We start from the raw sequence: 14605 nt of genomic DNA on the forward strand, positions 1-14605 counted from the left end.
CTGTGAGACAGCTGAAAAACTGTGAGTTCCCAAAGTGTGAGAGAGGGGAAGTCTGCCTCCAAACACACATCCTCACTGGGGAAACCGAAAATCTGAATCACGGGAGAAGTACTTAACCTTACCTAGAACTGAAACAAATTTAGAGAGTGAAATATGAAAGTAGAAGAAGCAGTGGGAAGAGCCCTGTAGGCACTCCTGGGCCTAGTGAAGCCCAGGGAAGCCATTTCTGACTATATCTCACAGCAGTCCCCTGGGAGGGCAGACAGTGGAATTGGGGAAGGGCCACAGGGCGAAAGAGGCTTCCAGTAAAACTTTGTAATAATTTTGACCAAGCGTGAATTTTCCTGGGCAATATCAAGGGTGGAAGGGGTGAACGATAAAGGCAGATATGAGCACAGAAGCCATGGCAGGCAGGGAAGGGTGAGACCTGAAAGCCCTGCTTGCTTTCTCAGTAGGGAGGCTTATAGCCTGGAGCAAGATGGGAGCTGGGTGAGGCCTGTCAGTGCAGGCTTTCACCCACTTCCCTGGTGACCTGTATGAAGCAGCAGAGGCAGCCATAATCTCACTCCACAACTCCATTGGCCTGAGAACCAGCCTCCCATCCCACACAGTGACCACAGCAATCCCCACCCAAGGAGAGTCTGAGCATGACCAGCATTTGAGAAAATCCGCATATTAAACAAAACTAAAACCAAGGATTCTCGGAGACTCCACTTCACTTCCCTGCTACCTCCACCAGAGCAGGTGCTGGTATCCATGGCTAAGAGACCTGATGATGGATCACATCACAGGACTCTGCAGACACTCCCCATTATCAGCCTGGAGACCAGTAGCTTTGCCGGGTGGTTTAGACTCAGAAGAACAATAACGATAATTGCAGCCCAACTCTCAGGAAGCCCCATCCTGAGGGGAAGGGGAGAGCACCACATCAACGGATCACCCCATGGGATGAAAGAATCTGAACAGGAGCCTTTGAGTCCCAGATCTTTCCTCTGACATCGTCTACCCAAATGAGAAGGAACCAGAAAAACAATTCTGGTAATATGACAAAGCAAAGTTCTTTAACACCTCAAAAAGATCACACTAGTTCACCAGCAATGGACCCAAACCAAGAAGATATCTCTGAATTGCCAGAAAAAGAATTCAGAAGGTCAATTATTAAGCTACTTAAGGAAGCACCACAGAAAAGTGAAAACTAACTTAAAAAATGTTTTTAATAATACAGAATATAGATGAAAAATCTTCAGAGAAATAGATGTCATAAATAAAAAACAATCACAACTTCTGGAAATGAAGGACACCCTTAGAGAAGTGCAAAATACACTGGCAGGTTTCAACAATAGAATCAAACAACTAGAAGAAAGAACTTCGGAGCTCTAAGACAAGGCTTTCAGATTAACTCTGACAAAAACAAAGAAAAAAGAATCAAATGAACAAAGCCTCCAAGAAGTCTGGAATTATGTTAAATGACAAAACTTAAGAATAATTGGTGTTCCTGAGGAAGAAGAGAAATCTGAAAGTTTGAAAATTTTATTTGAGGGAATAATTGAGGAAAACTTCCCTGGCCTTGCTACAGATCTGGACATTCAAATACAAGAAGCTTAAAGAACACCTGGGAAATTCATCTCGGAAAGATCATCACCTAGACACATAGTCATCAGGTTACCTAGGGTCAAGATGAAGGAAAGAATCTTAAGAGTTGTGAGGCAAAAGCATCAAGTAACCTGTAAAGGAAAACCTATCAGATTAACAGCAGATTTATCAGCAGAAACCCTACAAGCTAGAAGGGATTGGGGTCCAATCTTTAGACACTTAAACAAAATAATTATCAACCCAGAATTTTCTATCCAGTAAAAGTGATGAAGGAAAAGATAAAGCCTTTCTTTTTTTTTTTTTTTTTGAGACGGAGTTTTGCTCTGTCTCCCAGGCTGGGGTGCAGTGGCACAATCGCAGCTCACTGCAAGCTCCACCTCCTGGGTTCATGCCATTCTCCTGCCCCAGCCTCCCAAGTAGCTGGGACTACAGGCGCCCACCACTACGCCCAGCTAATTTTTTGTACTTTTAGTAGAGATGGGGTTTCACCATGTTAGCCAGGATGCTCTCGATCTCCTGACCTCATGATCCACCTGCCTCAGCCTCCCAAAGTGCTAGGATTACAGGCATGAGCCACTGTGCCCAGCAGAAAGATAAAGTATTTTTCATACAAATAAATGCTGAGAGAATTTGCCACTAACAAGCCAGCACTATAAGAACTACTAAAAGATGTTCTAAATCTTGAACCAAAACCTTGAAATACACCAAAATGTGACCTCCTTAAAGCATAAATCTCACAGGGCCTATAAAACAATCACAGTACAAAAAAAAAAAGATATTTAGGCAACAACTAGCATAATGAATAGAATAGTACCTCATATCTCAATACTAACACTGAATGTAAATGGCCTAACTGCTCCACTTGAAAGATACGGAATTGCAAAATGGATAAGAATTCACCAACTAAGTATCTGCTGTCTTCAAGAGACTCACCTAACACATAAGGACACATATAAACTTAAGATAAAGTGATGGAAGAAGATGTTCCATGCAAATGGGCACCAAAAGCAAACAGGAGTAGCTATTCTTACATCAGAGAAAATAGACTTTAAAGCAACAACAGTTTAAAAAGACAAAGAGGGACATTATATAATGACAAAAGGACTAGTCCAACAGGAAAATATCACAATCCTAAATATATGTGCACCTAATACTGGAGCTCCCAAATTTATAAAACAATTACTACTAGACTTAAGAAATGAAATAGATGGCAACACAATAATAGTGGGGGACGTTAATACTCTACTGACAGCACTAGACAGGTCATCAAGATAGAAAGTCAACAAAGAAACAATGGACTTAAACTCTACCCTAGAACAAATGGATTTAACAGATATTTATAGAACACTCCACCCAACAACTGCAGAATGTACATTCGATTCATTAGCACATGGAACATTCTCCAAGATAGATCATATATGATAGGCCACAAAACAAGTCTTAACAAATTTGAGAAAATTGAAATTATGTCAGGTACTCTCTCAGACCACAGTGGAATAAAATTGGAAATCAACACCAAAAGGAGCCCTCAAAACCATGCACATATGTGGAAATTAAGTAACCTGCTCCTGAATGATCAATGGGTCAACAACTCATTCAAGATGGAAATACAAAAATTCTTTGAACTGGCCTGTGTGATGGCTAAATCCTTTAATCCCTACACTTTGGGAGGCCAAGGCGGGTGGATCACCTGAGGTCAGGGATTTGAGAGCAGCCTGACTGACATGGTGAAACCTTGTCTATAGTAAAAATACAAAAACTAGCTTGGCGTGGTGGTGGGTACCTGTAGTCCCAGCTACTCAGGAGGCTGAGACAGGAGAATTGCTTTGCTTGAACCCGGGAGGGGGAGATTGCAGTGAGGCGAGATGGTGCCACTGCACTCTAGCCTGGGTGACAGAGCAAGACTCTGTCTCAAAAAAAAAAAAAAAAAAAATTCCTTGAACTGAACGATAACAGTGACCGAACCTATCAAAATCTCTGGGATACAGAAAAAGCAGTGCTAAGAGGAAAGTTCATAGCATTAAATGCCTACATCAAAAAGTCTGAAAGAGCACAAATAGACAATCTAGGGTCACACCTCCAGGAACTAGAGAAACAAGAACAAACCAAACCCAAACGAGCAGAAGAAAAAAAAATAACCTAGATCGGAACAAAACTAAATGATATTGAAACAAAAAATTACAAATGATAAGTGAAACAAAAAGCTGGTTGTTTGAAAAGATAAATCAAATTGATAGACAATTAGTAAGATTAACCAAGAAAAGAAGGAAGAAGATCCAAATAAGCTCAATGAGAAACAAAACAGAAGATATTACAACCAATACCACAGAGATACAACAGATCATTCAAGGCTACTATGAACACTTTTATGCACATAAACTAGAAAGCCTAGAGGACATGGATAAATTCCTGAAAATATACAACCCTCCTAGATTAAACCAGGAAGAAATGGAAACCCTGAACAGGCCAATAACAAGCAGTGAGATTGAAATGGTAATTTAAAAAGTTACCGGCTGGGCACAGTGGTCCACACCTGTAATCCCAGCACTTTGGGAGGCCTAGGCAGGCAGATCACCTGAGGTCGGGAGTTTGAGACCAGCCTGACCAACATGGAGAAACCCTGTCTCTTCTAAAAATACAAAAAAATTAGCCAGGGGTGGTGGTACATGCCTGGAATCCCAGCTACTCAGGAGGCTGAGGCAGGAGAATCACTTGAACCCAGGAAGTGGAGGTTGCAGTGAGCAGAGATCGTGCTATTGCACTCCAGCCTGGGCGACAAGAGTGAAATTCCACCTCAAAGAAAAAAAAAAAGGTACCAACAACAACAAAAAAAGCCCAGAACCAGATGGATTCACAGCGGAATTCTATCAGACATTCAAAAAAATGGTACCAATACCATTGACACTGTTACAAAAGGTAGAGAAAGAGGGAATCCTCTCTAAATCATTCTATGAAACCAGTATCACCCTAATACCGAAACCAGTATCACCCTAATACCAAAACCAGGAAAGGACATAACAACAAGAACAAAAAATACAGGCCAATATACCTAATGAGCATAGATGCAAAAATCCTCAAAACATACTAGTGGCCAGGCGTGGTGGCTAACACCTGTGATCCCAGCACTTTGGGAGGCCGAGGTGGGCCGATCACTTGAGGCCAGGAGTTCGAGACCAGCCTGACCAACATGGAGAAACCCCATCTCTACTAAAAATAGAAAATTAGCATGCCTGTAGTCCCAGCTACTCGGGAGGCTGAGGGAGGAGAATCGCTTGAGCCCAAGAGGCGGAGGTTGCGGTGAGCCGAGATCACGCCATTGCATTCCAGCCTGGGCAACAAGAGCGAAACTCCATCTGGAAAAAAAAAAAATACTAGCTAACAGAATCCAACAGCGGATCAAAACAATAATCCACCATGATCAAGTGGGTTTCCTACCAGAGATGCAAGGATGGTTTAACATATGAAAGTCAATAAATGTAATACACCACATAAACAGAATTAAAAACAAAAATCACATGATCATCTCAATAGATGCAGAAAAATCATTTCACAAAATCCAGCATCCCTTTATGATTAAAACCCTCAGCAGGGTTGGGCATGGTGGCTAACGCCTGTAATCCCAGCACTTTGGAAGGCTGAGGGAGGTGGATCACGAGGTCAGGAGATCAAGAACATCCTGGCTAATGCGGTGAAATCCTGTCTCTACAAAAAAATACAAAAAACTAGCCGGGCGTGGTGGTGGGTGCCTCTAGTCCCAGCTACTTGGGAGGCTGAGGCAGGAGAATGGCGTGAACCCGGGAGGCGGGTGAGCCGAGATCCTGCCACTGCATCCAGCCTGGGTGACACAGCGAGACTACGTCTCAAAAACAAAGCAAAACAGGCCAGGTGCAGTGGCTCACGCTTGTAATCCCAGCATTTTGGGACGCCGAGGCAGGCGGATCACGAGGTCAGGAGATCGAGATCACGGTGAAACCCCGTCTCTACTAAAAATACAAAAAATTAGCAGGGCGTAGTCCCAGCTACTCAGAGAGGCTGAGGCAGGAGAATGGCGTGAGCCCGGGAGGCGGAGCTTGCAGTGAGCCGAGATTGCGCCACTGCACTCCAGCCTGGGCGACAGAGCGAGACTCCATCTCAAAAAAAAAAAAAAAACCCTCAGCAAAATCAGCATAGAAGGGACATACCTCAAGGAAATAAAAGGCATCTATGACAAACCCACAGCCAACATTATACTGAATGGAGAAAAGTTGAAACCATTCCCGCTGAGAACTGGGACAAGTCAAGGATTCCCATTTTCACCACTTCTATTCAACATATTACTGGAAGTCCTAACCAGAGCAATCAGACAAGAGAAAGAAATAAAGCACATCTAAATTGGTCATGAGGAAGTCAAACTGTCGTTGTTTGCTGATGACATGATTGTATACCTAGAAAACCCTAAGGAGACATTCAAAAGTCTCCTAGAATGGGTGAACAAATTCAGCAGTTTCATGATACAAAATTAGTGTACAAAAATCAGTAGCTCTGCTATACACCAACAGCCACCAAGCTGAGAATCAAATCAAGAACTCAACCCCTTTTACTTAGCTGTGACAAAAATAAAGTACTTAGGAATATACTTAACCAAGGAGGTGAAAGATCTCTACAAGGAAAACTACAAAACACTGCTGAAAGTAATCACAAATGACACAGACATCCCATGCTCATGGATCCCATGAGCTGTTGTAATGATGTATTACATTACAATAAATGTAATGGTGTATTACATTACAATAAATGTAATGGTGTATTACATTACAATAAATGTAATGGTGTATTACATTTATTGACTTTCATATGTTAAACCATCCTTGCATCTCTGGTAGGAAACCCACTTGATCATGGTAGATTATTGTTTTGATATGCTGTTGTATTCTGTTAGCTACACATCCCATGCTCATGGATGGGTAGAATCAATATTGTGAAAATGACCATAATGCCAAAAGCAATCTACAAATTCAACGCAATTTTCATCAAAATACCACCATCATTCTTCACAGAACTAGAAAAAAAATCCTAAAATTCATATGGAACAAAAAAAGACCCTGCACAGCCAAAGTAAGACTAACCAAAAAGAACAAATCTGGAGGCATTACATTACCCAACTTCAAACTATACTATAAGGCTGCAGTCACCAAAACAGCACGGTAGTGGTATAAAAATAGGCCTATAGACCAATGGAACAAAATAGAGAACTCAGAAATAAAACCAAGTACTGATAGTCAACCGAACTTCAACAAAGCAAACAAAAACATAAACTGGGGAAAGGACACAGTATTCAACAAATGGTCCTGGGTTAATTGGCAGGCCACATATAGAAGAACGAAACTGGATTCTCTTCTCTCACCCTATACAAAAATCAACTCAAGATGGATCAAAGACTTAAATCTAAGGCATGAAACCATAAAAATTTTAAAAGACAACATAAAAAAATAACCTTCTAGACATTGCCTTAGGCAAAGACTTCATGACCAGGAACCCAAAAGCAAATACAACAAAAACAAAGATAAATAGATGGGACTTATTAAACTAAAAGCCTCCGCACAGCAAAGAAATAATCAGCAAAGTAAATAGACAACCCACAGAGCGGGAGAAAAATCTTCACAATCTACATATCTGACAAAGATTAATATTCAGAATCTGCAAAGAATTCAAACAAATCAGCAAGAACAAAACAAACAATCCCATCAAAAAATGCATTAAGGTCATGAATAGAAAATTCTCAAAAGAAATATACAAATAGCCAACAAATATATGAAAAAAATGCCCAACATCACTAATGATCAGGGAAATGCAAATCAAAACCACAATGCAATAACACCTCACTCCTGCAAGAATGACCATAAGCAAAATATCAGAAAAAAAATAGATGTTGGCATGGATGTGACGAAAAGGGAACACTTTTACGCTGCTGGTGGGAACGTAAACTAGTACAACAATTATAGAAAACAATATGGAGATTCCTTAAATAACTAAAAGTAGATCTACTGTTTGATCCATCAATCCCACCATTGGATATCTACCCAGAGGAAAAGAAGTCATTATACAAAGAAGATACCTGCATATACATGTTAATAACAGCACAATTTGCAATTGCAAAAATATGGAACCAGCCCAAATGCCCATAAATCATCGAGAGGATAAAGAAAATGATGCATATGTTTACCATGGAATACTACTGAGCCATAAAAAGGAATGAAATAATGGCATTCGCAGCAACCTGGATGGAAAGGGAGACCATTATTCTAAGTGAAGTAACTCAGGAATGGAAAACCGAACATGGTATGCCCTCACTCATAAATGGTAGCTAAGCTATGAGAATGCAAAGGCACAAGAATGATAAAATGGACTTTGAGGACTCAGGGGAAGAGGGGTAGGCAGGTGAGAGATAAAAGACTACACATTGGGTACATTGTATGCTGCTCAAGTGATGGGTGCACCAAAATCTCAGATATCAACACTAAAGAACTTATTCACGTAACCAAACACCACCTGTTCTCCCAAAAACCTATTGAAATAAAAAAAATTAAAAAATAAAACAACCCCACCCCCAAAAAAGAAATAAAGAAGATATAAATAAGGGCGGAGAAATACTATGTTCAAAGATTGGAATATTCAGTATTGTTGAGGTACCAAGTATCCCGCATTTGACCTGTAGATTAAATGCAATTCCAATCAAAATCCTGGCAGGGCTGAATCTAAAAGTTTAAAAAAATAAAAAATAAAAATAAATCCTGGCAGGTTTTTTTAAAAAAGAAATTACCAAGCTGATTTGTCAATTTATATGGAAATCTGAAGGACTTTGAATAGCCACAATAATTTTTCAAAAGAAGAAACTTGGAAAATACACACTACCTGATTACAAGACTTACTATAAAGCTCCAGGCATCAAGGTTGTGTTATTGGCATAAGGATAGCCATGAATCAGTGGAATAGAATAAAGAGTACATGAATAAAACCACACATATATGTCTCTGAAAAACGCTTTAAGGGGAAAGGATAGTGTTTTCAACAAATGGTGCTGGAAAAAAAAAATGACAAGAAATAGAAGGAACACCATATCCAAAAACTCATTTGATATAAATCATAGATATAAACATAAGGGCTAAAGTTGCTAGCCTTCTAAAACAGTGCTACCCAATAGGCTATAATATGAGTCACAAATGTGAGCCACATCGGTAATCTTTAATTTTCTAGTAGCCACATTTTAAAAAGTAAAAAGTAATCAATAAAATTATTTTTAACAATGTTTTATTTAACCCAATACATCCAAAATATAATTTTAGCATGGAATCAATATAAAAGATTATTGGCATATTTAACATTTTTTTCTCATACTTAGTCTTTCTTGAATTTATTCCTTAGAGCCTCCAGGGCTTAGAAATTCCTTAATTTTACATCCTGCCACGTCAAGATTTCTTCCAGTTCCGGGGATTCTAGGATTTGCAGAAGACATCAGTACCACTTACATTTCCAACTCTGGGTCCAGGAAAGAAAGAGTACAGAGACACAGTCCGGGCTGCCACCCACCTTAGCCTCCTCCTCTCCTAGCCTTCCTCCACACACCAGGCCCCTCACCCTGCCGGCAAGCTCGAGGTTTCATGAAGTCCCAGGCACTGGTGGGAAGTGGTCAGGAGATAACACAAATCCTGATCTCCGCAACCCGCCTCAGGAAGTCCTTCTGAAACCTACCCAGCCCCATTCCTGCCGCAGCCTGGGTGCTTTCCCCGGCGGAGCCCCACGTCTGCAGAGGGTGATTCTAGAACACCCTTCCTCCCAATAACCCAGGGCTCCATCCTTCATCTGCTTCAGGACTCAGCTCGCACGGCGCCTCTCGGGAAATCTCACACTCATAATAAAAACTTAAAATTGCACCTGGCTCCTTTCATCTTGCGTGCCTTGCTTTTCTCTTAATCATCCTTTATTTCCGGACACCCCTGTAGTTGACTTCAGTGACTTTTTATTGGCCACGACTTTCAACCGAAGGTAAATTCCTTGAGGGCCATGATTTGTGCCTGTTTGGATTTGACCCAAGCGCCTAGAATAGCGCTTGACGAAAAGTAGATGCTCAACCAACAGTTAGGGGCTGAATAAATCTAGAGACCAGAACCTCTTAAAGTTGAGTCTGAGGCTGACAGGTCGGTATTTTCCCAATATGTGATTTTTTTGAGGTCCACAGGGGAGCGGTGGGGAGAGGCTTACCCAGGGTGGTGAGTGCAGCCTCAGTGGCAGAAATCCCCGTGCGCCACCTCCTGCCGTAGAGGAAGACAGACCCCGGCGGATCCTCCAGGGCGCAGTCTCCAGGGCGGAGTCCCGGGGCGCTTCGGGCAGGCAGTCTGGGCCAAAGCGCCAAAATCCGCCGCTGTCGCTCAGCTGCAGCATGTTTCGCGCTGGGGAGCCTCTCCTGGTGGGCGACCGTCATGAACAATCGACGAGACCAGAAATTAGATTTGAGTCCAGAATCAAGGACCTTTAATCAGGGATTGGAGATGGCAGGGGGCCAGGATTAAGGGATATAGACAGCAGGTCCTGTCTGCTCAGGTTGCAAATGGGAAGAAGAGGCCGGATGCCACGGTCCTGGACTCTCAGGGTTCGGGTGGGGCCAGAATCCTGGACTCTCAAGGCTGGGGAGGGGCCGCCCTCCAGGATCCAATAGGGTGTAGGTTCAGATGCCTGGGTCCTGGAGGTCCGGGCAGTGGCGGAGGAACCGCCCTCGGGTTCCCGATGTATTGGAGGCAAATTCTCAGCCCAGTCTGATCCCAGAAATCCTTGTAACCCAATATAGTCTCCAGCTCCGATGCCATGTCCTTCCCGGGTCCCTCCATGCTAGGGCTGGAGACTCAACTAGGGGATTCCGGGGAGGAGAGATCTTCGTCTCTGGAAGCAGCAGAACAAATTTCAAGGACTCAGGAGTCCAAGGCCTCATTCCAAAAACACTGAGAGGCTGCGTACTGGGAGCACAGTATGTCTGTGGGGTCCACCCGGATCTGGGAATCAGGTCTTGGGGCCTGCAGACCTCCCTCTGCCTTGAGGTCAGAGTCCACTGCCATTAACTGGGAGGAAACATCTGTCGCGGGACGGGGTCGCCCGCATGTGCACAGAGTCTTGTTCTGCGGCCGAGATCTGAAGGGGAACCTGGGGAGGTCCCAGGTGGGGAAGGGACAGGGGAGCTGAGTGTCTCTCCTCAGTCCTTCGGCCACACGGGAGCGCTGCCGCTCTGCGCTCGGGTTCTGATGAGCCGCTCTGGAGAGGACGGGGCGGTGGTCTGAATAAGACAGAGATTGTTGATCCAGAAAGGATGCATCAATGAGGCGGGGCTAGGGTTGCCCAGGGGGTGGAAAGGCCTTCTGAGAAGCCCTGGACTGCGCGGGGTTCCGCCTCTGCGGAACAGAGGAGGGTTCTGGAGCTCCCTGTCTCTGAGGTTTCCAACTCCTCCTTGCAAACCCTCCCTGCAAACCCTCCCTGCAGCCTTTTCATGGCAACACTCCAGGAAAATGGAAAGTTGATCATTTTTTCTTCCACTCCTTAATCCTTTCCTGAGTGCTACTTTTAAATAATTTTATTTTAGAAGAGTTTTAAATTTACCTAAAAGTTGCAATGGTAGTACAGAGTTGCCATCCGCTCCACAGTCAGTTCTCCCTGGTGAGAACATCTCACATTTTTATGGTCCATTTGTCACAGCTAATGAAGCCATTTTCATAACTTATTATTACTAAACTGCAGACCTTATTTGGAGTTCAGTAAGGTTCCCCTAATGTCCTTTCTGTGTTCCAAGATTCCATCGAGAATATCACATTACATTTAGTCTCCTTCAAGCCTCCTTGGCCTCCTCTGGTCTGTGACAGTTCCTGAGATTTTCCTAATTTTTGATGCCCCTCACAATTTTGGGAAGTACTGACCAGATATATTGTAAAATGTCCCTCAGGTTGAATTTAGTTGAGGTTTAGATTATGGTTAGACTATGGTTATGGATGTTTAGATGAGGTGAAGTGCTATTCTCCAAACACCTTATCAAGGTTACAGAATATCAATTTGATGTACCACTGTTGATGTTGAAGTTGACCATCTGTATTTTAACTTCCTGTAGCTGCCACAACAAATGCCCTCAAAGTTGGCAACTTACAACAACAGAAAATTATTCTTTCACAGTTCTGGAGGCCCAAACTCCAAAATCAATATGCAGGGCCACACTCCCTCTGAAGGCTCTAGGAGCAAATCCATTCCTAGAGTCCTCCAGCTCTGGCAGCTGCAGGGCATTCGTCAGCATTCCTTGGCTTGCAGCCCCATTGCTCCAGTCTCTGCCTCCTTCTTCACATCACCTTCTCCTCTTCTGACTCTCTCTCTTCTGTGTACCTGTTAGGAAGACACTTGTCATTGGATTTAGGGCCCACCTAGGTTATCCAGGAGGATCTCCTCATTTCAATATCCTTAGCTTAATTACATCTGCAAAGACCCTTTTTCCAAACAACTTGACATTCACAGCTTCTGGGGACTAGGACAGAAACATATCTGTGGGGACCACCATTCAACCCACTACATCTGGCTAAGCTAATATTTCCCAGAGTGGCAATCCACCAGTGTACCCCAGGTTACAATCCTCATTCTCATTCCCAAATAAACTCAACATATTTGAACATTTCTCTAATTTTTTTTTTTTTTTTTTTAGGTTGAACAATCTGGTGTCAGAAGTGATCCTGAAGAAAGATTACCTTTGGAAGAGACTTATACTGAGTTCGTTGCTTGATTTCGTGCCTCTGTTTCTGAACATCTTTTGAGAGCAAAATTTACTTTCTAAAAAGGTGGGTATGTGTCGACCCTTTAAAAGCTGTTTGGGCTGTTGTCACCATTCAATGAGAGACTTCAGTCTCCCCAAAGACAAATTATCTGTTGTCAAGATAAACTGGTACATGAATAAACAAAATTGCCATTAGGGGGCGCACCAGTCTCAAGAAAAATCTGGAGAAAATGGTCACAGGATGGACAATTAGATCACAGGCTGCCCACTGAGTAAAAACAAAAATCCTGTACTAGGCACACTATTAAAAAACAAATCTCGGACATAGCTGCCTCTTCTCGCCCAGAAGCTAAGCCTGAATGCCACCCCTCACAGAGCTTCTCTCCTGTCTTTCACTTGCTGCTGCTTATTTCTGTCACAGAACTTGACAGCATGGACATCGGCACTTGTTTCCTTCAGTCTCCCGGAGTCCCCATGTCCCGAACACAGATGAGGCACCCAAATGCCTGCTGAAGCCACATCCCTGGATCAAGTGACCTGACCCTCACCTGGAGGACCTTCACCTTCACCTCTCACCTGGAAGACTCTTTCACCTGGAGGACCGCCCCACCTGAAGGACTCCCTACTGGAGGACCCTCTTACCTGGGGGACCCCCTCACCTGAAGGACCCTCAAGACCCCTCACCTGGGGGACCCTCTTACCTGGAAGACCCCTCACTTTGGGGACCCCCTCACCTGAAGGACCCTCTTACCTGGAGGACCCTCTTACCTGGGGGACCCCCTCACCTGGAGGACCCTCTCACCTGGAAGACCCTCTTACCTGGAAGACTCACCTGGAGGACCGCCCCACCTGAAGGACTCCCAACTGGAGGACCCTCTTACCTGGGGGACCCCCTCACCTTAAGGACCCTCTCACTTGGAGGACCCTCGCACCTGGAGGACCCTCTTACCTGGAAGACCCCTCACCTGGGGGACCCCCTCACCTGAAGGACCCTCTTACCTGGGGGACCCCCTCACCTGAAGGACCCTCTCACCTGGAGGACCCACTCACCTGGAAGACCCCTCACCTGGGGGACACTCTTACCTGGAAGACCCCTCACCTGGGGGACCCTCTTACCTGCAAGACCCCTCACTTGAAGGACCCCCTCACCTGAAGGATCCTCTCACCTGGAGGACCCTCTCACCGGGAGGACTCTCTTACCTGGAAGATCCCTCACCTGGGGGACCCCCCCACCTAGAGAATCCTCTCACCTGGAGGACCCTCCCCCTCCACCTGGAGGACTTCCCCACATGAAGGACTCCCACCTGGAGGACCTTCTTACCTGGGGGACCCCTCTCACCTGGAAGACCTTCACCTGGATAATCGCCGTGGCCTCCCACTACGGCGCAGCCGGGTCGGGTGCCCGGGCTTCACCCTAAAATAAGGCCCGAACTGCAGCAGTCGGAGCCGGTCCCTGGAACCAAGCGCCTAGGGCGGACTCGCGGGAGCGTCTCTTGGTAACCGTTGCTAAGGAGAGGAAGCCCGGGAAGGAGCCTTTGCGCCTGCGCCGCGGGGCCGTCCGCGTCTGCGCCTGCGCGCGAAAGGCGGGGCCAGCGCTCGGCATGGCGGAGCCAGATCAGGAGTCCGAGCAGATCCGTCTGAAGTGTATTCGTAAGGAGGGCTTCTTCACGGTGCCTCCGGAACACAGGGTGCGCGGGGTACCACCCGGACAGCTCTGCCCGCCTCGCTAGCGGCACTGTTCGGCTAGGTCTGGGGAGTCTCGTGTCGCGCTGCCGCGCCGAGGCTTCCGGCACGGGCGGGAACGACAGTCCCAGAGTTCCCCGCGGCGGGGGCGGAACCCGGGGTGGGGCGGGCTCGGGACCCCGACAGCCGGTCCCCGGAGATCTGGGGGGCCGGGGCGGGCTCAGGGATGCCTCGCGCCCGCGGAGAGACGGGCCCGCGACGTGGGAAGAGCAGGCTCCGGGCTCCAGCTCTGGCACTGCTGAGTTCAGCGCCCGGGCTGGGCTTTGCAGGCTGAGCCGCGAGCCGCTTGTTTCTGGGGAGAATTTACTTGCGCGACGAGTTGAAGCTTGAAGGCTCCCGCTGGGCTTGGGCTGCATCGAGCGGGGTCCAGCGCTGCCTGGCGGCTTCACGCGAGCCCTGGGCGCGGCCCTTGCAGAGGTGCCGGTGCCTCCCTCTGCAGAGACCAGGAGGGAGCCTCGGAGCGTTGGGCGATGTTGCCCAGGTGCACGGCTGGTGGGG

At 45.6% G+C, this 14605-nt stretch overlaps 1 protein-coding gene across 1 annotated transcript; it reads right to left on the reverse strand.

Annotated features, from left to right (window-relative positions):
- Positions 1–13702: 13702 nt before the first annotated feature.
- On the reverse strand, positions 13703–14463 carry LOC131382095 (synapsin-1-like). Its single transcript, XM_058432236.1, has one exon. The coding sequence runs from the start codon at positions 14461–14463 to the stop codon at positions 13774–13776; it is 690 nt and encodes a 229-aa protein (XP_058288219.1). The 3' UTR covers positions 13703–13773.
- Between the last annotated feature and the right edge of the window lie 142 nt (positions 14464–14605).

The sequence above is a fragment of the Hylobates moloch genome, unplaced genomic scaffold (assembly GCF_009828535.3).
Source record: "Hylobates moloch isolate HMO894 unplaced genomic scaffold, HMol_V3 SCAFFOLD_20, whole genome shotgun sequence".
In the NCBI taxonomy this organism is placed as follows: Eukaryota; Metazoa; Chordata; class Mammalia; order Primates; family Hylobatidae; genus Hylobates; species Hylobates moloch.

Coding starts and splice junctions, on each gene's coding strand:
- LOC131382095 (XM_058432236.1), bottom strand. CDS start 14,463: ATGCAGCCCAAGCCCAGCGGGAGCCTTCAAGCTTCAACTCGTCGCGCA.